Source organism: Motacilla alba, chromosome 4, assembly GCF_015832195.1.
Source record: "Motacilla alba alba isolate MOTALB_02 chromosome 4, Motacilla_alba_V1.0_pri, whole genome shotgun sequence".
Classification (NCBI taxonomy): domain Eukaryota; kingdom Metazoa; phylum Chordata; class Aves; order Passeriformes; family Motacillidae; genus Motacilla; species Motacilla alba.
This window is the reverse complement of record NC_052019.1, coordinates 40,478,270-40,502,191: the sequence shown is the minus strand read 5'-3', so window position 1 is coordinate 40,502,191 and position 23,922 is coordinate 40,478,270. Positions and strand designations below refer to the sequence as shown.

Below are 23,922 nucleotides of genomic sequence, written 5' to 3'. Positions count from 1 at the left end.
ACTTAGCTCATTGAAAACAAGCATTTGAAGTCATGTTCTCTTGCTAGGTACATCAAGGTGTCATCCTGCTGCTGGGCAAAGCCACAAAAACAATCCTTTCCCTCAAATTAAACAAACATAAAGCTCCAAATGATACCTAAATACTGTAGCCTCATCTAATTATTTGTGAATAGAACAAATCAGTGTGAAAATAGGCACCATTCCAGCAGACCTAATCCTGCAAAAATATTGCTGCTTACTTGGTCAAATACTAAAGTAAAAGTTCAGATTCTTCAAGGGAATCACAGTGCTTCTACAACTATATACAGGGATTTCTCCATTACAGATATTCTAGTTCTGTCTAGGGAGAAAATTCCATTGAAGTCTTCCTGGACCAGTGACAGATTGGTGTACGGAGCAAAACAAGGGATGTGAGCTTCCTGAAACCCAGTGGATTTTTGTCAGTCTGTGGGTTCGGCTGGTGTGAGAAGGATGGGAGGACACTTGGACACCACATTCTGCTGTCAGCCCAAGCAGGGAGCCCTTCCTGATACAGGCAGTGCTTTGTTCTTGCTTCACTGCACAAATATAGTGTTGTAAATCACAAACGCATCATTCACGTGTGTGCACACATACGTATACAAACACTTTTCTATCTGTAGAGAAATGTATTGTAAAAGACACATTATTCATGCGTGGATGTGGATGAAAAACTCAACATATGCTGGCAATGTGTGCTTGCAGCCGACCAAAATCCTGGGCTACATCAAAAGCAGAGTGGCCTGCAGGTCGAGGGAGGTGATTTTCCCCCTCTGCTCTGCTCTTGTGAGACCACACTTGGAGAACTAACAGCATGCAGTTCTGATGCCCCCAACATAAGGAGTTGTAACCATTGGAGCAAGTCCAGAGCAGAACCACAAGTTTAAGAGGACTGGAGCACCTCCCATACAGAGACAGGATGAGTGAGCTGGGGCTGTTCAGCCTGGAGACAGAAGGTTGTGTGGAGACCTCTTTGCAACCTTCCAGTATCGTAAGGGGACTACATGGAAGCTGGAGAAGGAATCTCTGTCAGGAACTGTAGTGATGGGACATGAACTAATGGGTTCAAACTGAAACAGAGGAAATTTAGGTTAGATATTAGAAAGAAATCCTTCACTGTGAGGGTGGTGACAAGCTGGAACAGGTTGTTCATGGAGGTTGCGGATGCCCCAACCTTGGAGATATTCAAAGCCAGACTGGATAAGCCCTTGAGAATTTGGTCTAGCGGGAGGTGTCCCTGCCCATGGGAGTGCAGTCTGTGGCTAGATGACCTTTAAGGCCCCTTCCGGCCCCTTCGCACGGATTCTCGGGTCCGTCATCCCCGCGCACGCCGCACACGCGGCCCGGCCGGGCCCTGTCCCTTTAAGGCCGCCTCCGCGCCCTACCACGTGCTGGGGGCTGGGCGGGGGCGCCGCGCAGCCAATGGGGGCCGCCAGAGGGGCGCGGCGCCACCGCGGCCCCGTCCCCATCTCCGTCTGCCGGCGGCGCGGGGAGCGCTGCCTTGCTCTGCTCTGCCCTGCCCGGTGCGCGGCCGGTGTCGGCGCCGCCGGCCGGGAGCGCCCGGCCCCTCGGTCAGGTGACGGGTGCCCGCCGGGAGCGGCGCGGCTGAGCGGCCCGGCGCTCCTTTCGCCTCTCCTCGCCTCCGCGGAATGCTGGGCGGCTCCGCGGCGGCTCCGGGGATGCTGCCGCGGCCGCCGCCGCTCGCCGCCCGCTGAGCCGCTGCGAGGGGCGCGGCGGGGCCGCCGCCGGGCGGGGCGGCGGCATGGCCCCAACCCTGCTCCAGAAGCTCTTCAACAAAAGGGGCGGCGGCGCGGCGGCCCCCCACGGCCGGGCTCCGGGGGAGGGGCCCGCCTTCAGGTGAGCCGGGGCGGGCGGCGGCGGGCCCCGGGGGCTGCCCCCGCGGGGCAGCGGGCGAGGCGGCAGAGAGGCCGGCGCGGGGCGCAGGTGTGCCGCAGCCCCGCGGGGTCCCCCGCCGCAGAGTTGCCGGGGGAGCGGCCGGGGAAAAGGGGGTGCGGCGGGAGGCACGGCCGCGCCGGGGTGGCCCTTCTCCCGCCTTTCCCTCTCGTTGGAGCTCTCAGCCATTTTCTGCTCGAGTTGGCGGTGGCACGCCCCTGGGGCCCTCGCCCCTCGGCAGCGGTGGGGGAGAGGCCGGGTCCCCTGTCTGGTGTTTTGTGTGCGGTTGATGTGATCGCTCGTGCCCGAGTCTCATCAGCGCAGGAAAATTAAGATACGGCTTAATTGTTGTGACCTAAATACACGTGCGCGGTCTGGTGACCCGCTAAGCATTAGGCACCTTTCACTGCCCCCTGCTTTTCATACCGTGCGTGCTGAAAGGTGAGGTTCAGTAGCTATCGCTGCTTCGGGGTTTATGTGTATAACCTCTCTATAATATCGATTCTCTGTGTAATATTGAACTTTTAATGTTCTGTGACCCTTCGGGGACAGCATTTTGTTCAGGCCGGTGCTTTGGAGCTTTGTTCGTGTGACATCTGTGCTGCTCACAAGACCGAGCGGCCCGGTGAGCACAGTGACAATCACATGCGTGCCCGGTAACCTCTGTGCCTGTTTTTCTGTGCGGCATGAGTTGGCTGGTCTTGTGATCAGATGGTACACGGGGTTGAATTGGAATCTGGGCTTTAACTGCTGAAACTACTAAAGATGGTAAGGGAGAGCAGTGGACAATATTTTGATCCACAAAATGCCATCGTGCCAAGTATGAAAGACCACAGTTGTGGAACCATTATAATTCCGAAGATGGTCTGTGCAGTATATTGCCATTTGTATGGCTAAAGTTACAAGATCATGGAGATCAATAGTGTAAGATGAAAATGGCAATATATTTGGGTTACAAGGTGATTCCTTTGAAAGTGATTGGACATAGTCTTGGAGCTGCATTCATATTAGAGAACAAATCTGGTGAATTTTGTGAAATTGCAGAATCTGTATGTTGCACTTGTAACTTTAGATTATTTTTGTGTAACTGCTACTTACTTCTTTTAGCACTTATTCACCTTATGAGTTAAATATTTCCTTTAATGTGGAAGAAAACAGTTTTCTTCATTGAAACTGACAGTTCCAGACTAACTCTATTATTTTGCATTATACTTAAAAATATTCTGTGTCAGAGACCAGTGTTGTTAGTTCTGTATTATTGGATTGTTACTGGATTATCAAGTGTCTCCACAAAGGCAGATTCCTTGCACAGTATGTTTCCCCCTAAAACCAGTAAGATTATTCCATCTGGAGTATTTAGTGAAGTTAGGGATTATACTTTCTCCTTCTTCCTGTTTTTTGGGTAAGATATTCCACACTTGGTTTTCAGTTTGAGTAACATGTAAATTATGTGATGTTTCACATAAGAGCTATTATAATGAAAATACTTGTGTAGGTACCCTTCACTCTTTTTATACCCTATTTTTCCTCATTCCTTTTCTGTCTGACTTTTTTTTTTATATACCTAAAGTTAATAAAATTTTTTAAAGTATTTTACATGTGAATGGAGGGGTTTTTTTCCTTGTTAATATTGAGCTTCTTCCTTACAACTTTTAAGTATGCTGTAATGCTTTTTCTTTCTTTCCAGTGATCTGTTCATGATCTGCAAGAGCATACTTACAGGGTCTGAGAAGCTTTGCTGCAGTGCTTTTAGGAGACTTTTTGTTCAACAGTAATCTCTGTTTGAGTGGAGAGATGTGGTTTGATCTAAGTAAAGTAGGAAACATAATCCTTTGGTAGCTTCTGTATTAAGCACATACTGCTGGTCAGTGTTGGATGCAAAGTGGCAGAATCATTTTCTAATGACAAGACTGCCTTTCTAAGGATCTTTAGTTAGCTTTATTCCTTCCAAGTTTTGGTTAGTGAGGTGCCTCCATGCTCAGTATGTCTGGTAGTGTTTAGCTCTTAGTGTTAAGGGGTCCTGTGAGACCAATAGCAATCTGTATCCTTGGACTTTCAATTGTAATGAAAGCCTTGAAAGCCTAAGTGTATTCATACACCACCCTTACCCTGAAAAGAAGAGGAATCGCCAAAAGTCTCTTTAGTAGATAATGCCTCCTCAAATTAATGTGATTTGACAAATTTTCCCAACTATGTTGTTGGGAAGCTTTGTGTTTTCTAGTCTTCCCAGGAACACCAGAAAAAGTTCTGTTGCAGAGGGCTATCAACCAGGCTTGCATTTTGCCTGTAGCAAGCGCTGCATATGCTCATTCTGTTGCACTCTCTCCTTTAATGGGAGCTAAATCTTGGCCAGAGGTCCAAGGCTGCTTTGGCATCAAGCTTTAAGGTCCCTGCTGCTTACCAGGATGAGCTGGCACAGCCTAAAAGAGCAAGAGACATGGTGCCTATGGATGAATGTGGAGCCACAGGAAATGATTTCTTGGGTGCATAAATATGAACATATTAATTTGGCTCAAGAGTGCTCTTTTAAAGAAAACCTCTAAATTGTCCCACTAACTGCACTTTGGCTCACAAAGCTAGGTGGCTTCAGTACATAAACTGGATTCCTGTTGGAATGAATGAAATTAGAAAGTGTGTTCCAACCACTAATGGGCATTCAGTCCCTGGGATCATACTACAGCTGGTCAAAAGTAAAACTCCAGAACACATATAGTGTGGGTGTCAGGTCTTTAGCACCAATTAATGCACTCTGTGGAGCTAGTCTGGGCTGCATTACATGTTCACATGAGCACAACCTTTACCTGCAGGGTGAGGAGAATGTAAACATGAGGTGTAGATGCTAATATAGAGCTGTTGGGATAGTAGGACTTTCTAGTGGCCCAGGCTTCCCTTCAAGGTAATGGAAGTATGAAGTGGTAGAAGCGTAGTAGTTAGAATTATAGAATAGCTTAATTCATTTTTTACAAAAAGAGAAATTATAAACCAGCTGGAAAACAGATGTTTATTAGTGAGATATTACATTTGTTCTAAGCCGTTTTGTATACAAACTTGAGCTTCTCTTTTTTTTTACTGGTGCTTCTTGCTTCCCTTAACTAAAAAAAATATATATGTATGTGTAATACATATGTAAAGTTGTGTGTGTATACACACATCCCTTTCAACAGAGGCACTTGAGTGGCTGTGATTGAATATATTTCTTCTTAGCCTCTGAGGTTCTGGGAAAACCCTAATTACTTTGTGTGCAAGCAATGTGTATTTATGTGGCTAAATTCCCCTAAAACTTCTTATTTCCTTATCAAATGTTGCTTCCCTTACGAGATTGGTTTAGCATAGTTTGTACAATGTTTTGGAGTGCTACCAGGGTCGTGTATTCAGCAGAATCATAGATCAGCTCATGTTGGAAGAGACCTTAGAGATCCTCTAGTTCCAACCACTGCTGCCTTAGACAGGGACACCTTCCACTAGACCAGACTGATCAGAGCCCCATCCAGCCTGGCCTTCAACATTTACAGGGATGGGGCATCCACTACTTTTCTGGGCAGACTTTTCCATGGTGTTTCACCACCCTCACAATAAAGAATTTTTCTTAATATCTAATCTAAACCTGTTTGAAGCCATTCCCCCTTGTCCCATCACTACATGTGTTTTAAAATATTCTGTCTCCATATTTTTTTTATTCTCCTTTCAGGTACTGGAAAGCAGCAATTAGGTTGCCCTAAAGCCTTCTCTTTTGTAGTGGGAACAGTCTCAATTCTCTCAGCCTTTCCTCATAGGAGAGATGCTCCATCCCTCTAATCGTGTGTCTCTCCTCTGGACTTGCTCCAACAGGTCAATGTCCTTCCTCTGGTGAGGACCCCCAGCGGTGGATGCAGCACTGCAGGTGGGGTCTCACCAAGGCGGAGTAGAAGGATAGAGTAGTCTCCCTGGCCCTGCTGGCCACGCTGCTTTTAATGTAGTCCAGGACATGTTTGGCTTCCTGGGTTGCGAGTGCACATGCCTGGGTCATGTCCAGCCTCTCACCCACCAGCACCCCCAAGTCCTTCTGGGCAGGACGGCTCCGAATCTGTCCATTCCCTGCGTGGGTTGATACCAGGGTTTGCCCTGACCCTGGTGCAGCACCTTGCATTTGGTCTTGTTAAAACACATGAGATTGCCGTGGGCCCACTTCTTGAGCTTGTCTAGGTCCCTTGGGCTGGCATCCCATCTTTCAGGTGTGCAGACAAGCACAGCTTGATGTCATCTGCAGATTTGCTGAGGGTGCACACAATTCCATCACCAATATTCCCCAAGGGACACCATTTGTCACTCATGTCCATCAGGACTCTGAGCCATTGACCAGTGCCCTCTGGATGTGGCCATCCAAGCAATTCCTTGCCCACTGAACAGCCCATTGAGTTTTAGGGATTGCATAGAGTATAAGCACATAGTATCTCAAGACTAGAATGTCTCAAGTGCTAAGCATATATTTGAGTAAGGTATCAGGGGATGGCCTTAAGGAAATTGATATGGGTTGTGGATAGTTTGACTTTACTTAAATTGATAGCAGTTATTCTGTAATTGTGTTTACCTGATTCTAGAAGAAATTTCACATCTCTGCTTTTCTGTACTTTTCAACATAAAGTCTGAGGTTGTCCTTAAGCTGAGGATTCAGACTTCACCTAATTTCAGTCTTTAATCGTTAGATTTGGTTTTGGGTTTTTTAAATGAAGATAAATGTCTTGGAGTCCTTGGAAGACTGCTTTCACTGCTGAATATATAATTTATGCATTGCAACCTATGATTAAATTTCTTTGATATTGGTATGTGTAGTGAAGGACTGTTGTAAAGCAGGGAATAACTTCATTTCATGTGTTTTTTTAAAAAAAAGGTTGTGTTATTTCAGCTGTGTCTGAAACTTGCATGCAGTCTATTTCTTCAGCTTTAAGTATCAGCTGCTCCTTCTGGTGTCTATAATGGAACGGATGTCATGCTGTAGCTGCAGGATATCTATCTGGTAACAGTTTGTTAGCTTTGGTATATGAGATCATTTGTTTGGCAGCTGGTACTAGTGATTCCTTTGGTCATAGTGCTGAAATGCTTGGTGGGATCCTACTTGCTAAGCATTATTTCACAGCATTTATTACCAGCCTGGCAATGTTCCACCTTCTGAAAAAGGAAAGAAAGTAGTAGTGAGCTTGGAGTCTGCTTGTATGTCAGTTTGTTCAAATGAAACACTCCTCAGAATGTTCTTGTGACCTAATACGGGTTTTTTCTTGAGCTTCTTGCAGTTTTGTAGAGATCCACACAGCAGTAACCCTACTGAGCATACATGTATGTCTTCATACATAGAAATATCCATAAACATCTGGCTGTAAACCCTTTGAAAAGTATTTGAAAAAAATTTGCTGTCTTACATGCTGTAAAAGGGCAATCCAGCCCAGGGCCAGACCTGAGCATGGGGGCAGGACAGGTCAAAGAGCAGATCTAAACCTTACACCATTTGACAGACAGCTGAAGGTGAGCCTTAGGCTGCAGTATTACACCTTTGTGCTGGCGTTAGTCTTTCATCCATAAAGTGAGCTAAAGAATAAGTTCTGCAGAAAGAGATTGATTAGAGTCTTACTCAAAAAAACAGCTTAGACAGGAAGTAATTGAAAATATGATCTTTTGACATGGAAACCACACTTCCAGCCTGGGGCTTTTTTGAAGGAAAACAAGCCCCAAGTCCTCTGGTTTTGAGCTTTGCAAGAGCTAAGGCCATTCTTCTGCGTTAGTTGGTTGAATTTCCCCTCCCCTAAACACTGCTGTCACTGAACAACCTCTTGGTTTCCTCTAGCTTTGCTCTGAGTCTAGCTCCATCTCTCTTAAAGTTGCAAGACGACACCCTGGTTTTTGTTTTAGTTTTTGTCTTTGCCACAAATGACAAAAAAATGTGTGGAAATGCACAAGCTACTGACATCCTGAGAGGGATGGATGTACCTTGGTTATTTAATTCCATGAAAAAATGCGTTATTGCTTGGCAGTCAAATGGGTTTTGCCTGTGGGTTATCTTCTTTCTGATTTACGAGTAACTTATCCATGGAGTTCCATGTGTTGATTCTTAAATTGGTGTGCAGTTGAACAGCAGATGGTTGATTCCTTATTCTTAGGGCACTTCTGCTGTTGACATGTCCAAAACTGGGTGAGTACTGTGCCACGTACTGTGCTTGGTGGAAAGTGATTTGGGGAACAGTAACAGCAGAAAGCCTTGGAGATACCTTTCCTTGGTGGCACTTAAAGCAGGAAACACTGCAATTTAATGCAGTGATGCTGATGCTGTAGGGGAATAGCTGTAAATGGCTTGATGTGAATGAGAAAATAAAGCTGATTTGGGCTGAAAAATGTGGACAAGCATTCATAAAAGCTGAATTTGTAGAGAAACATTTTAAAAACTGATGGAGAGCTTTGTTGCCAGTAGGTGGCTTCATGTAAACTTACATAAACTTTGTAACTTTTCTTATGTAAACTAAGTTAAAGTTGCAAAATAGCTTTATTAAATTTCGGGGGAAGGAAGATGGAAGAGTTTTCACAAAAATGTTTTAGTCATCCCACTTTGACGTTGTGGGATGTTCCCACTGCGTTCCAGTGCATGGTAGGGGCCTTCAGCTGCTGCTTTGGTCTGAACAGTAACAGCAGACCAAATGCCGTGAGAAAGTAGATATGACAAAGGAGCTGGGGTCAGGGCAGACAGAAAATGGAATAATTTTTCTCATACAGATAATTCCTTGTTCTGACATTTCAGTATTATTGAAGCTGCTGAGGACTCCTTTGCAAAAAAAATTCTTTGGATTAATACTCACTGTAATGTGCTACAAACCTTGGTAATGTACCTGTTCCTTTAAGAATTCTTTCTGACACTAACAATCATGTACTTTCATCATGTACTTTGCACCTTAGTGATGTTCATGGATAGCTTCTGAAGAGTAAATTCAGATTTGGAGTTGTGTGTTGTGTTTTATATTTGTCATGAGTTACTTCTAAGCGCACCCTTGATTAAGAGCACACTGTTGTCTTGTATGCAGCTTAGATGAAGCGTTTTAAGAAGAATGTTCTTAGGCTGTCCTAATTACCAGTATTTGCTGTGTGAAGGTTTCCATGGGTACACTTCTTAGGCAAAAGATGAGGAATGCAATTCTGTTGGGTGGTGGTTAACAGGCTTGCTAGAGAGAATAAGCAGGAAAAGGAGGACTTTGAATGGGGTACTCATGTGAAGACAGCCATTATCTGTCTGCACTTTTTCAGTATGCTTCCTGTGATAGTGTCAGGTTACTGCTGATCTGACTAACAGACATGGACAGGGCAGTTCACCTTTGCCTGTCATGAATCAGCTCCTCTGTGTGTGCTCCGCCCATGCTGCTTCTTAATCTTCATGCACAGGTTCTTCTCTATTCTGCTCTCTCCCCACTTTAAGTGCCCTTCCCATGTCATCCCATTTGCCCTGTTTGTCTGGGTTTGTCACTTGAATACCTCAGTAATGTCATGTTTTAATGTGCAAGGCTGAGGTCACAAGATAAGCTCCTGTGCAGGCTAGAAGACGAAGTGTTCTGAGGCACCGAGTGTAGGAGCTTAGGAGTTGGGGCAACAGTGCTCGTCTTCCCTACATCGACTAGGGCAAGTGCAGGTGCATTTACCTGACCAGCAGCTGAAAAGTCTCTGGTCAGTCAGCACACTTCTCATAGTGGTGACATTCTTAGAATTGTACTGATAAACGGGCATGAGGGCTTTACATCACACTTGCTGCTGTTAGAACTGAGTCATGATTCTGCTTCCATGGACTTTGCTGAAGTGAAACTTGAGCTGTGTATGATGTAATTACTGAATCAGTGTGGAGCTTTCTCTGCAGGATGCTCTCACTTCAGTGCAACACAGCTCAACTTTTCTCCTTCAAGGTGCTCAGTGAAATTTTATATGTGCTAATGAAATCAACTGTATTAAGTAAATAATTGAAAATATTTATTTATTTTTCTAATAGAGATGCTAGCAGTCTGAATTTGGTATTAGCACTTTCAAATTAGAAATCTGAACACAGTAATACTTAATTTTTTATCATGGAATCGGGAAGTTTCTTACAGTAACAACTCAGCTTTTGTTTTCACTGAGTTTACAGACTTTCATGAAAGAAAACAGAGGCTTGAATGAACTCAGTGCTCTGAATTTCTGTGCAGAGTATTTGTACTGAATTCTGAATCTGGATGTTATCCAACACCTGAAATTGCTCAACTCTCAGGGTTGGGTTTGTTAATGCACAGCTCCAGGAGTACAGAAAAGCAGAGCAGAGTACATTAGATAAAAGTTTTTGAAGGAAACCCCAGAGAGAAGGCTGTACAAAATGTTGAATGCATAGTTCTGAGCAAGCTATTATTAAATTATTATTTCACTGAATGTAGATAATTTTACAGAATGTAATATAATGTTGTAATGTTAAAACCCTCTGTGATCTGGAAAAAAGAATTATTGGAACTTTTTGAAATCTGCAATTCACAGAAATTAGTTTATGTTCAGACAAATTTTTGTTGCATCTTCTGTTCTTCTATATGGGCACATGAGCTTGTCCAACTATTGCTGAACAGTTGAGTGCTTGTCTGTCACATTTGATTGCCTTTCCACATTCACCCAAAATGACCTTTTAAAATATTCACATTTAACACCTTGCACTCTAAAATGGATTGTACTTTTGAGGACAAATTGTTCTATAGGAAATGTCATGAGCCTTTTGTGTCTGGAGTGTCCTGTCTTGTTTAACAGCTTGGGTTGAACAAGTTGGGTGGAGATCTATGAGGCTGCTGTGAAGAAAGGTGCAGGCACAAGGAAGAAGAAATTTGGTGCAGGAACCGCTTTGCTCAGCTGTGGAGCAGCAGGGTTAGTCCATGCGTGTGGAGGCTTGGTCTTGGTGAATTGCTCCAATGTTACAAGATGCTACTGCATTCTCCTGTTCTGTGCTGGGATTGGGTATTGCCTGGACATTTGTCACTTCCACAGTAGCATTGCTAGAACAGTGTTGAAGCGCTGTCACTTGTGTCTGTGTAAAGGTCAGGGATAGAATCAGCTCTTCTTACAGTAGTCTGTGTGAGCTGTCACACCATGCAGGAATAGTAAAGGAGGGCTAATCCTCAGCTGTGTTGAGAAGGCTGGAATAAAGAACAGGGATTTGGTGGCCACTTCAGCTCATTTAGTAGACAACCTTAGTGACATTCATCTTAGCTTCTACTTGGTCTTGGCTTTTAGCCTGGAGGAAGGTTGCTCTCCCTTGTTAGCCACTTGAAACAGCTTCAGGAGTGCAATCTCTGCCCTCCCAACTGTTAAAAGCATTTCTAGAACACATCATGTTAAAGAGTTGGAAAAATTAACCCTCTCTCCTTATAAAGGTATTTATAAGATTTGCCTGTGCATATAAATCATGCTTACAAAGCACTAAAATGATTTCAGACATTTCTAACTTGGGGAGTGGGTGAGTAATACCTAATGATTTTGGTACTTGGGAGACTTGGGGATGGATATGTGCAAGTTCCCTCCTGTGGGGATCACCGTACAGTTGAGTTCAAAAAAGTTCAGGTACTAAATTTCTTGTATTCAGTAGTTCTTGTAAGCAGTCTTACAGACAGGGATATATTTTGGAATGCTTTTGAATGGATCTAGGGAAATAATGTGTATTTGAAAATATCTATTTTTGTTTGTCACTTGGAAATGCTGTAAAATGCTTATGTAGAGCTGGACTGGATAATGGGTGCAGGGATAAGTATGCAACAGAACAATGTGTTTTGTAGTGAACTTGGGTTTTTTGAAACAATCAGTCAACTCAATGAACCCATGTGCACATTGAAAATGCATCTGTCCAATGTCTTTATTTTTAAGCGAAACACGTCTGTATGGAATGCCAAAGATGACTTGAACCTCTGAATTAAACTTTGTTTACTGCTTAAAGAGATAATTCTGTATTTGTATTGAAATGTTTTAGCATGTGAACTAGAAATTCAATTGAAATTTGGTTTGGTTTTGGCTTCTTGCTTGTATTACTGAAGCACTAAAAGTTGACTGTAGTCTTCATCAGAGTCATATCCTCGGTCCCTGTTTTGACAGAAAGTGAAAAGTGAGTTTTGTTTGTATTTAAATGAAGTTATCCTGAATCTGTAGTTGTTAGGATGGCTTCTAGAGAGTCTGCTCTGGTAGACTTCATCTCAGGAGTAAATCAGATCTGTTATAAAGGATTTTCTTGTACACTGTTTTTTGGGGGAACACTAAAGGAGCTTGACCAATTTTTACCTTCTTGTGAGGAGGATGATTTCTAATTTGTCTAAATAATTGCTACATAAGCTTGCTGACTGAAATTTGTTTGCATCTTTGCATCTATCAATAAGCAAATCATTCTTATTGCAGGACAAGGATGCGAGTGAATTTTCTGTGCGATTTGTATTTTTTTTTCTCTCAAATGTTTCAGGATTGATGGACTGATACTTGGCAGGCAAATGCTAGCATGCTACTGGGTGCGGTCAGCCGTAATTAGGTACAAACCTGACTGGATAAACTTCTAAGTCTACTATAATACCAGTGTTTTTGAGAAAATGTTTGGGATCCTATGTGAGTAGTTTAGAGTTGTTGGCCTGCTTTAAGGAAGGGAGACTGTTTCATAACTTAATGACTATTTATACATGCAAAGTCCTACGCAATTGGTGGTAAACAGAACGTAAGTCTTTAGCATAGTGGCTTGCAGCAAGGGTAGGTTTGCCTATGCCAGACAGCTGCAGGACTGTGGTTTGTTTGGTTGGTGTTGTGTGTATTTTTTTTCACTGAGAGGGTATATGGTATGAGTGATTTGATTGCCATGATCTTCCGCACATGATCCCAAGACGTTCCTCCTTCCCTTTCCAGTGAAACTTGAAAATAAATCTATGTAAGCCTTCAAGATTCAGTTCTAGTTACTCGAAAGCTACTTTGTGGGCTGTCTACAAGAGAGAGTTAAGGAAAGTGTTTTGGATGGAATAGACAAATTATCATAACAACAACAAGAGGAGCAAAACGTATTTTTGGCTATAACTAGTGAAAAATGCCGGAGCTGACGTTATATCCGTCCATGTTATCGCTTCATTCAATCTCAGTCAGGATTTCCTGGCATTCATCTAGACCGAGGCAATGGACTTTGCTGTTCATGCTGCAGCAACTTTTGGGTGATCAAGCATGGCTACTTGTGTATGTGTTCTTTTCCATATTCTTGCCAGTTGGGTAAATCAGTACTTTCTTATAAATATTCAACTTAGTTTTTCTGCCTTCCCTTCCTGGTTATTGCAGACTAGCTTTTCAGCTGCAATCTGTGTTTTAGAATGATCAAAACACATCTTGTTCTTACAACAGTTTAACATAACCATTTACAGAGGTCTTACCAATATTGTGTTAACTGGGCTGCTTCAGCTCTCAGCACTGTTAGAGAGCCGCATGCGATATCTTTTCATAGACTAGGAATTTAGGAGGTAAATATTAATTTCTTTTTAAGTGAAGTGGTACTGCTGAGTTTGTGCTTTTGGGTTGGTTGAAACTGACCCCTTCTGAAGCAATTTCCCTTGGAAGAGGGCCATGGGGTCCTTGGATAGCACTTGCCTCTAGATCTCCTTGAGCATGTTCTTTTGTACAGTGGGAGTGCGTGTTCAGAACAATGATGAGAACTGGGGATTTGCAATCTTTCTTTGCCCCTGGAGAGAGTACCCTAAACTAGCTAGCTCTGTAGAGCTTGAGAAAGTGCCACATCCTCTGCAGTTCACAAAGCCCTCTTGTGAATGTAGCCTTTTCATAGTAGAAGTGGAGGAAATTTCTAAAGAAATGGTTGCTGTTAACATGCGGGTGTTTTTAGCTACTTGGAGTGAAGATGTTTGCACGTGTTACAGCAGGAAAAATTTATTTAACTAGAAAAAATTGGGGGGGAATTTAAACACCAGGCATTGTTTATGTCTCCGTATCTATGTATTTACATATGTCCAATAAATAACATTTTTTTCTCTGTAATTTTTTTCATATTCTGAAATTAATCCTTTTTACAGAGGTTTGAAAGCTGTATACAGAATCTTCCTTAAATAAAAAGAAGAAAATATAGAATATAGGGCTTTATAGGGGAGGGAGAAGGAACAGGAAAGAGCAGGCAACCAAACCCATGCCTCAGGATACCAACCCTAAGGTGTGGTGATGTCTGTCTTGGCCTGCTCACTTATGTAGGAGATACTAAGGTCTGAGATCTGTCGGTACTTTTATACAACATTGCAATGGGGTAAGACCTAGTACAGTGCCATAAATACCAGATTCTGCCTTGCATTGTTGCTCAGAATTCTCCTTCAGACAGATGTACAATGTGTAGTTCTTCCTTGTGTTCAAGAGAAGGTGGGGAAAGACAGAGGCAGGATAAAGGATTTCTCTTAATCTCATTTTCTGGCAGAGGCAGTTCCCAGACGTGCCTTGGCAGTGTCTGTATTTAGTAGCTGTGTTCCTGGCCGCTGGCCCAGTCACATGGCGCCGCTGGAACAAGTGACACGGGAATGATGCATTAGCTGAGACCCAGTGCTGCATGCCGGAGGAGGTGGGGTGGCCTGGCCGGCCTGGCCGCCTGTGCCCGGCCACGCAGCACAGACGCCGGACCCAGCGCTGCTCGCTCCCAGATGGCCGCTGCTGTTTGGCTCGAGCTGTTTGGCTCCAGTGAAAGCTGGAAGCTGGTTATTGCAGGTGCCTTGAAAAAATAAACAGGGCAAGGAGCAGAATCAAATCCTAGAGAGTGTTAAATTACAAGCAAATTTTGGCTTCTTTGAAATGATAAATATCATTGCTCTGAAACAGCTTCTGCAAAATGCTTGACTTACTTTGGGTCAGCTGAGCTCTCCTGACTGTTAAAAGCTATGGAGATGATGGCAGAAAGTGGGATGCAAAGGGGAAAGTTGATAAAACTAAGCACGGCTTTCTGTGTGGAGGAAAGAACTAGGTTGTGGACCTAGGGTGCTAACCTTACTGCAGACTTTACCCTTCTTTGTTTAAAGACCTAGTTTAACAAAAACCACACTTTTTTCATTAAGAAGGAAGAAAACCATTGTAAAACACAATTAAATGCATGCCTTTTTTTTCATGCAATTACAAGCCTTTAGCTCTTCTCTTTGCTAATGAGGAATCCCACTTCTGGAGCTAGCAACTGAGAGCGCTGTCTCTGTGCTATTTGTGGTCCTACTTCAAACAATGTACTTGCTGTGTGTTTTCTTTGATTAGGGCTTCGTTTTATTGTGGGTTTTATTTTTTTATTTCTACATTAGTACTGAGATACTCTATGAGAGCTAGCTCCCAAACTTCAGATTTGTAGATAAGCCAGTGAGCAGTGATTCCTGATAACTTAGAGAAGTTGAGTTGTGACGCACTGGTTTAATGGACTGCTCTATATGTTTGTGGAAAGCTGATGTGTGCACTTTATGCTGACTCCAACTTGCGTAGATCTGTTTGTTAACCTCTATCAGCAGTGTGTGTGTGTTGTCATTTTTTGTGCATGTCTGTGATGATACTGCTTTGTAGCAACAAAGATGATGAAAAAGTGCTTACAGCCTTACAAAAATCCAGTATATTGCCCTTTCCTAAGCAGGGAATCTGTGGAATTCTAGCTTTTCAATGAACAAATATATCCAGTGTTGTTTTGGATTTCAAAGAGTAACATGTAGAATTATCCTAAAAAAACCTGACCATTCTGTACAGTGATTTGATACCTAGATCTTTACTTTTCTCCACCTGAACTCTTTCTTCAGGAAAATCTGTCTTGAGAGAGAGAGCAGTGATCCAAATAATACCTTCCTTCACTTGTTGCGTGACTAATCTGCAATGTATCCCGCCTAACTTGTGTGAAACTAGTAACTATGTATCATGCTTGAACAAGGTAGTTCATCTGAGGTTAATAGAGCTTTGCCGTATTAGGACTACTTTAAGTCATTGTGGAAAAGGAATGTGGTGTGGCATCAGCACGACTCTTCCATATCTGAGGTTTTAGAAAGAGAAGAAACAATGCAGGGTAAATGAGGCAAATTAGGAGGGAGGATGGGAACTGGTCTTCCCCATAAGCTATTCAATAGACTAAAAGAGGGAAAATCATCATTAAGCAATCCAAAAGAGATTCCACTTCATCTTTAAATATGTATTTTGGCACTAATCCTGAGTGTCTGGGTCTAGGCATTTTTTGTGTATCAATTTTGCTAAGTGCATGTTTTGCAAAAAGAAATGCTCACTGAAACAGCAGGTGTGATTCAAACTTTTTTCCTAAGCTTCTCTAGCCGCTTCTGAAAGCTCTTTGGAAAATAAAACCTTGCATAGGTCTCTGAAAATATTCTCTTAGATTTGAAAACAGTGCTTAAGTTTTAGTAACTTAATTAGTAACTTATACAAAAATTATTTTGAACTACATCACATACATTTATTTCTTCTTTCCCCCACCCTGAATTTTCTTGCTAAAGTGTTACCTTGAGTTGAAATCATTTAGGCAATTGTCTCGTAGTGAAGATGAAGGACAGGAAATGACCTACAAACAGAGCAGGTGACATGCTGTCACATAGCCTAGAAAAAGAGTGATTAAATTCTGCTTCACAGAGGATTATATCTGCAGAGCAGGACACTTTCTTCCATTTTCTGTGTTATCTATATATGGACTCTGTGTGTTTTCCATGTGTGGATTTATGTATTATTTCGTAGTTGTTTAGAAACTGTTCTGTGGATTTACAATGTTAATTCCCCGGGTACTTTAGGATTTATATTATTCTACAGCTGATTGCATTTACAGATGAGGTGGTGTTGTGAAGCACATCTATTTAGTGAGCTTACAGGAGTTCCTTGTTCTAATGCCTAATGGGAATTTGATAGCTTGATGAATGTTCCAGAATTTTGGTTTGTTTGGAGAAAGGGAAGTACAGAAGTGAAAGTTAGGATTTCTGGATCTTAGTCAAAGTGTATTATTTCACTTATTTCACTTGTGCTTCAAAGATGACTGGTAACACTGGTGTCTAAAGTAGTCTTCCTCAACGAGGTGAGGGCTAGAGTTGTCTGCTCCTAGATCATTTAAGTCACTTGAGAGTAGGCCAAAAATTTCACTTGATTGCTGTACTTTGGAGGACAAGTGATTGTGATCCAGTACTTGTCGCTTCTCTGGGGATTGAAGTGGAGTTGGTTTTTTTTTATTGCTATAATTTCCCTAAGCAACAGAGCAAGTTGTTCAACCTAACCTTGCTGCAATTTTTTGCTTCACTTCTGTCCAGTTTTTGGAGGTTGGGGTTAACTGTGATTACAAAATAATTTTAAGGGTGCTGTGCTATTTAGCAGGTAGCACGTAGCTCTGGGTTTTGAAATCTTGCTTCTAACTCTGCTGCTGGTCTGGTTGACCATTAACAAAGTTATTTTCCCTTTTTAACCTGGAAGGGAAATGGCAGTATGGCTGTTATCTTATAAAATGTTTAAAATTTTACTGATGGGGAGAAAGCCCATCATAATTCATGAGGTATGAACAGGTATGTCTGGATAACTTTTTTTAAAGCAAAGATGGGGAAGAGGACTTTGTTCTGCAGTAGAATTACGAGAGCCTAACAGAACATCTGTGTGCGGCTTTGGTCACTGCAATACAAGAAAGATATTTAAGCTATCAGAGAGTGCCCAGAGGAGGGCAACAAAGATGATGGAAGGCCTTGGGGAGAAGCGGTATGAGGAATGGCTGAGGCCACTTGTTTTGTTGAGCCTGGAGAACAGGAGGCTGAGAGGAGACCTCATTGCAGTTACAACCTCATCATGTGGGGAACAGGAGGGGCAGGCACTGATTTCTTGTCTGTGGTGACCAATGACAGGAGCTGAGAGAATGGCCTGAAGGTGTGCCAGGGAGGTTTAGGTTGAATATTAGAAAAAAGTTACATACCTAGAGGGTGTTTGGGCACTCAAACAGGCTCCCCAGGGAAGTGGTCACAGCACCAATCCTGACAAGAGTTCAAGAAGCGTTTGACAACACTCTGGGCCAGAAGTGTGACTCTTGGGGATGCTCCTGTGTGGGCTCAGGAGTTGGACTCGATGATATTCTGTCTTCTGTGATCTGATTCCTTTGTTCTGCTCAAAAACTTTAATTTACTTGGTCAGGAGTATTTTATTAGATAATTTTTGTCATCAGTACTGTTATTGAATTATTTTAAGAGGTACATGACTATAAATTTTCATCAAGGAACTTGACGTCTGCAACCTTTTCTTATTGTTTTCTTTCATACTTTAAAAAAAAACTTTTCAAAGTACTAGTGTCAAGTTCTTGTCCAAGTATAAGGTATTTGTCCTTAGAAATAAAGTCATTACAGTGCAGAATATCTAGTGTGTTTCTTGGTGTTGGTAGTTGGGTTTTTTAAACTGATAACCATATGGCAATGATGACAGATTCTTACTTGCTCCTAAGCTGTATGAGGTTGCTAGGGGTTGTCAGATGACACTTGCTCACATGAGAGCCATTAACAGGGTGTTGTAGCCAGTGTTAGAACAACCTTGCAACTAAGGGCGAGTCACTGCAAAAGCAACTATGCTTTTTTTTTTTTTAAAGAGGCCATATGGTTCAGTCTTGTGACTACATAATTGCCAGCTACCTAAATCACATACCAGGAAACAAACATAGCTAAAGTCAATATTAGCTGTTGTATCTGCTACAGCTTTGCACCAGGCTTAGTAGGAAAACTTCAGACAGCAGCAAGAGCAAGTCCACGATGGATTCTGAAACCTGAAAGTCATGTCTGTTCTGTCTGGAATAATTGCAGAAGTACATTAGCTACAGCTGTCCTTTTGTATTAATGGCTTATAGAATATATGAAGATCGTTTTGCCTTTTTTCCCCCCAACTGGAAATTCAGCAGACTGTGTTCTTTTATAGGGAAGAAAGCTGATGGTAAATTACCGTTGTTAATGGTTGATCGATAATGAAGAAACTTGCTTGAGGCTGTTTCTCTTCAGCCCCTATTTAGTTTCTTTGAGGGAACTTTACAAGAGGATTTGTAGCTAAGAAAATGTGTGGGGGTACACCAAAAACTGCAAATGGCACTGGGGGACAAATAGAAAGAACGAGAAACAACAATGATGTACCACTCGGAAATAATCTCTCTTGTACCAAATTGGATGAAAGAATTAGAAAGTCTTTGAGAGACGAAAGTGTCAGCTGTGCCAACAAAGTGACTAGACTGCTGCAAAACAGGTATGCATATAACTTTTTTGATGTATATGATTTTTGTCAAAGAAAGGACATTTTTATGTAACACTAGATTTATAATAATATGCTGAAAGGCTATTTTGTAAATAATTGAAAAAATTCTGTTAGAAACTTATTCTTGATGATGATGATGATGATTGAAACTCCAGAAAGTCTTTCCTTTTCAAAACTGAACCGACATACTTGACTCTGATGTGTAAGATTTATGTATATGCAAACTGAGACATAAAGGGTAATTTCCTTTCTTTTCAATTAAGGTTATATAATCTTACCTTCTCTTTCTAGTTTCCTAATTAGTTTCCTCTCTTTTACTTTTTTTGCCACCTCCTGTGTTAGTGAGTGGGTCAAGTACTAACAGTGTGCGGAGCTGACAGGAGAGAATGCTGTGAAGTGAGGGAAGAACTGAGAGGGGAACCCTCTGCTTTACTTGTAAATTACCACTAATTCAAGCATTACAGCAGAGTTATCTGGAGTAGGAATAGTATTTAATTAACTTTTGTGTTGTCCTTTTCAGACATGTGCCAGCATGTCTCCAGTGTCTGACTCTTTATAGCTATGTAGCTGTGTTAAAAATACCATTCAGGGTGGCTTTTTCCAAATTCTAGCACCCAAGGGTTTTAGAATTAATGTTCTACATTCAGGATTGCTGCCCTAAGAAGCAGAAAACTATAGATAAATATACATAGATATTTGTATGTTTGGTTCTCTAGCCTGTAGATGTTGCACTGGAGGAGTGAGGGGTTAGTCACTTTCAAAAACAGTTTAAGGTCAGCAGAAGTAGGTTTTGAATGTAATGAATAGGTCACTCTTCAGTTATTGCATGCATGCTGATAATTATAAAGGTGAAGCAAAAGCTTTCTTTGTAACCATTAGAGTTTGGAGATCTGTATTAACTGAAAGTATTTATTCAGGGCAGAATGAGGCAAATTTTTGTCTTTTTTTTTCCCGAAACAAACAAGTTTGCTTTCCCTTAAGTAAGAGAGATCTTGCCTCCATGTGTCATGACTGTAATTGAAGAAATGTTGAAAAAAACAAAGGAAAGTAGCATGTGTTGGAGAAAATAAAGCAAGCTTAAGCTTCTCTGGGGACAAAGCTTTTCAGGATAACAGTAAGCTGTTCCAAACTTGTGGCTTCCTTTCAAAAAAAAAAAAAAATCAATCCATAGCGTTTTAGTATCTGTGGTAGATGCGCTTCTACTGTCATATGAGCACAGCTTGATTTGGTTTATTTATTTTTACTTGAAGACAGTGTTTGTTAGTTCTAGCATCTTCCACCTGTGGTGAAGATACAATCTGAAGGTGAGGCTAGGTAAGCTGTGCTGCTCAAACTGACTGATGGTGTTGAAGGAGACACTTCTCCCATTATTTTTGGCATCATGGTCTTGTCCTTTTCCCCCTTGTTCTGGCCTTGGCCTTTTAAATCCTTTTGGAACTGACTCCCCTTAGGGAGTCAGCTCACTAAGCAGACAGAGAACTGACTTGGGAACAACAAAACTCAATTAACATCCCAGCTAGCCTCAATACTTACTTGGAATGGATCGGAAGCATTTTCTTTGTGCCCTTTCCTGAAGGTATCTAGTTCCATGGACGAAGTGAGTTAGTGTAAGTCATGCTGCCACCAAGAGGTGCAGGTTCTGCTACTTCTTCTTTTCTACTTCTTCCTTTCTCCGACCATGTTTCTGATCCACTTTCATGTGCTTGGACAATCTTCTGTTGCTGCAGAGAATTCAGTTTATGGGAGGGTCCAACAATTACCAGAGCAGACACAAGTAACAGAAAGGGTCACATAGTTACAAAAAGGGTTGAAAAGATATGTGGGGCTCTTCTGTGGTCAAATAAGAAAACATGTTTAGTCAGAACAGCCACATTTAACCTGAAATGTGAACATACACACAAGATCATATTAATTTAGTTAATTCAGCTGGTTTTTAAGAATATGCAGGACCTGACATTGCTAAATAAACAATAAGCTGATATAAAGATAAAGAAGTAACATTTTTGGGTTTTGGTTTTTACGTGTGTGAAAACAGAGCTGACCAATGAGTCTGCATACTGTCTGTGTTCTTGAACACTCTGCTTTTAGGAGATGACTGAATACTCCTGCTGTCCCTGTTTTGGGGGAACTGTTACATAACCTCACTTAAACAATAAAGGGTAGAAATACTGTAAGCAGTGCTCATCAGCTTTTGTGATGGGCATAAACATCCCGGTCATCTGATTAGTCTTGAGCCTGCTGCTGGATTCCATGTGGAATTAATGAGGCTACAGGGACTTGTATGCCTGTATAAATTGCCTGTAGATATGCTTGATGTTATCAAATGAGGATCTCTTCTGTTATGGGTAGGTCTGCTGCAGGAAATGTATCTGTAAGCAATGGCATCATTAAAACATAATTTTCATATTTGGTTAGAACTATAAGAAGCATTATCTGAAATTACTTCCCTAGATTTGGTTTGCCAGTCACATAAAGCGCTGTATGATAGATTTTGTGTAATTTCTTAGCTTGTTGCTGTCTGGTATTAAAGAATCTGTTCGTAGTTCTGGCAGATTGCTGCAATCTTTAGTTGTAGCATGTTGTGTGGAAAAGGCTGTTAAGTTGGCTTCTACTTTAACATAAAATCCAGTTCATGTCTTATACAGAAGTCAGCACCGCATGAACAACATGAGTTTTGCTTTGGTGTGTAATGAGGGAATTCATTTGTTCATAAGGAAACCTGAATGCATGCAACCCTGCATCAGTGAGCAGATGCAGGGCTAAATTGGCTCAATCTGTGTCTGAAATGAATCTTTCCAGTTTAGACTGTGGTCTGAAGTATGGATGCTGCTGTGCCAGTCATGGAGATAAATAAGGCTTTACTCTTGCATAGAATTTAAGCTAAAGCTATAGAGATGTAACTTTTCTTTGTTGTTAAAGAAAGGAAAGACCTGCAGCCTTTTTAAGAAAACAACATAGTTACTTCAGGTTGTCTGTTGCAGCAAGTAGTAAATAGATAGCTGTGTAACTGAAGAGATATTGGGGTATCTGGTCCTGAAGAGGATCAGATTCATGTGACAGACTAGGATGAAGAGTATTGATGGCTCTGACTTCTCTTGCATTCAGTATAATTGGATTTTGTAATAGCATTGCACAGGCAGTGGGCTGAGAAACTAGTAACAGACTTCTTACACAGATGGTGTAGCTGCAGCTCTCTGTGTAAGCAAGGTGTGCAGGATCTTTGTTGGGCAACTATCAACAATGGTATCATGTCTGGTCTCATGCAGGTTAACATGATGCTGTGACTGCCTTTGAAAGGGAAGGCTTGAAAAGAAATCTGCCTGTCACTTTCAGCAGTTCTTGAGGCAACACGTTACATATGCGTCGAAGTTTCCTCACTGTGGATGGCAAAACAGCCTTTAGCATCATTCCATGATGGGAAACCTTGTATATTACATACATACAGCATACTTATATAAGAGTACCTTACAGTGGAGATAGGTATCTGGCTTATTCTGTCCCAAGATGTTTAAAAATAGACCTCCAGATTGAGGTCTTTCAGGTTTGAAAAAGATGTCAATTTAGGCTTTTTTTTTTTTAGCTATGTAGAAATAGCATGAAGAAGAAATTAAGCTGGCTTTACTTAAAATAATTTTAAAATCACAAGTCTGCAAATGTACTTCTAAAGCAGTTATCCTGACACTAGCAGGATTTGATAGTGTTTACCTCACTATTGATTTATGGATGTTGACAGAGCGTGGAATAAAAGAAACAGCTTCATAAATTCTAGTCTTTCATCTGTATAGGAGTTTTATGCTCTTCTCTCAGTTATCTACCTTCCATTTCTGTAAAGCACAGTTTGGGGAAGTTCCTAAATGAAACCTCCTTTTGGGTGGAAGATCAGTGTGGCCTTGACTGAAGTCTGTTATGCAGTTTGTTAAACCAACAACTATTAATAAAGTTGTACTCTCACCCCCCAGGTGCAGTCCATCCAGGTCAGGGCTGGGGCAGTGTGACTGAGCATCAGTGCTCTGCGGCACTGCTTTATGCAGCAGTAGGTTTTTTCCATTGATTTCAGCTTGACAACTACATAACCTGAGAAGTGTTTTCTGTAGCTAAAGCTGAGGCCAAGCAAATCTCCATGCTCTGATGTGCAGACTGACTCCTTTTGAAATTAGAAAATGAGGTTTCTTTCATTGCCAAAATGATCAGTTTGGCTCCTCAGCCTCTGTGGTAGTGCAGCGGGGCAGGTCATGTGCCATGTTGTATCCTTACAGAATGGGCAGATTCTGGCTTGAGAGAATTGTTTTGCTTCAGGTTGAAGTTCAAGTATCTTGGTTTCATGTACTAAATTATTTTCATTGTAGCTGGACATCAAGTCTCAGTAATCAATGGCTGTTCTGTAACCCCTGAAATGTCTCAGAAAAGGGGGAAGAAGAATGGAACAACATAAACCTTGTCTATCAGTTGCAAGACTTAAACTTTGGGAAAATCTTAACTTACATTGTCAGGAATAGGTCAAAAGGAATTAGGTTTGTGTTGTTTAGAGAAGGAAGAGAGAGGGTGTAAGCCTTGTGCTTTTGCAAGGCTGCAGTAGAGAGGATGGTAATCCACTGTGTTTTATTGCCACTGGGAGTATTGCGTAAAATAGTACGCTTACCTTATAATAGGGATGATCCAGGCTGTGTACAGAGAAGAGAATAATAGTAGTTAAGCCTGGAGCAGATTGCTGAGACTAAGTTTTGTGTTCTCTTTCTGGAAAATTTTGGAAGAAAATTGGATGAAAATTGGTCTGGCTGTGCCTGCCTT

The 23,922-nt window shown here is 41.8% G+C and overlaps 1 protein-coding gene across 7 annotated transcripts in view; it reads left to right on the top strand.

The window, feature by feature from the left end:
• The first annotated feature begins 1,448 nt into the window (after positions 1 to 1,448).
• FNIP2 (folliculin interacting protein 2) overlaps positions 1,449 to 23,922 on the top strand; it is a 50,713-nt gene continuing 28,239 nt past the window's right edge. For 2 of the 7 annotated variants that reach the window (XM_038134837.1, XM_038134834.1), the window contains exon 1: positions 1,449 to 1,875. In XM_038134837.1, coding sequence (XP_037990765.1) covers positions 1,781 to 1,875 — 95 coding nt within the window. In that variant the 5' untranslated portion in view covers positions 1,449 to 1,780. The other 5 variants (XM_038134835.1, XM_038134831.1, XM_038134836.1 and 2 more) reach the window with 3 other exon arrangements.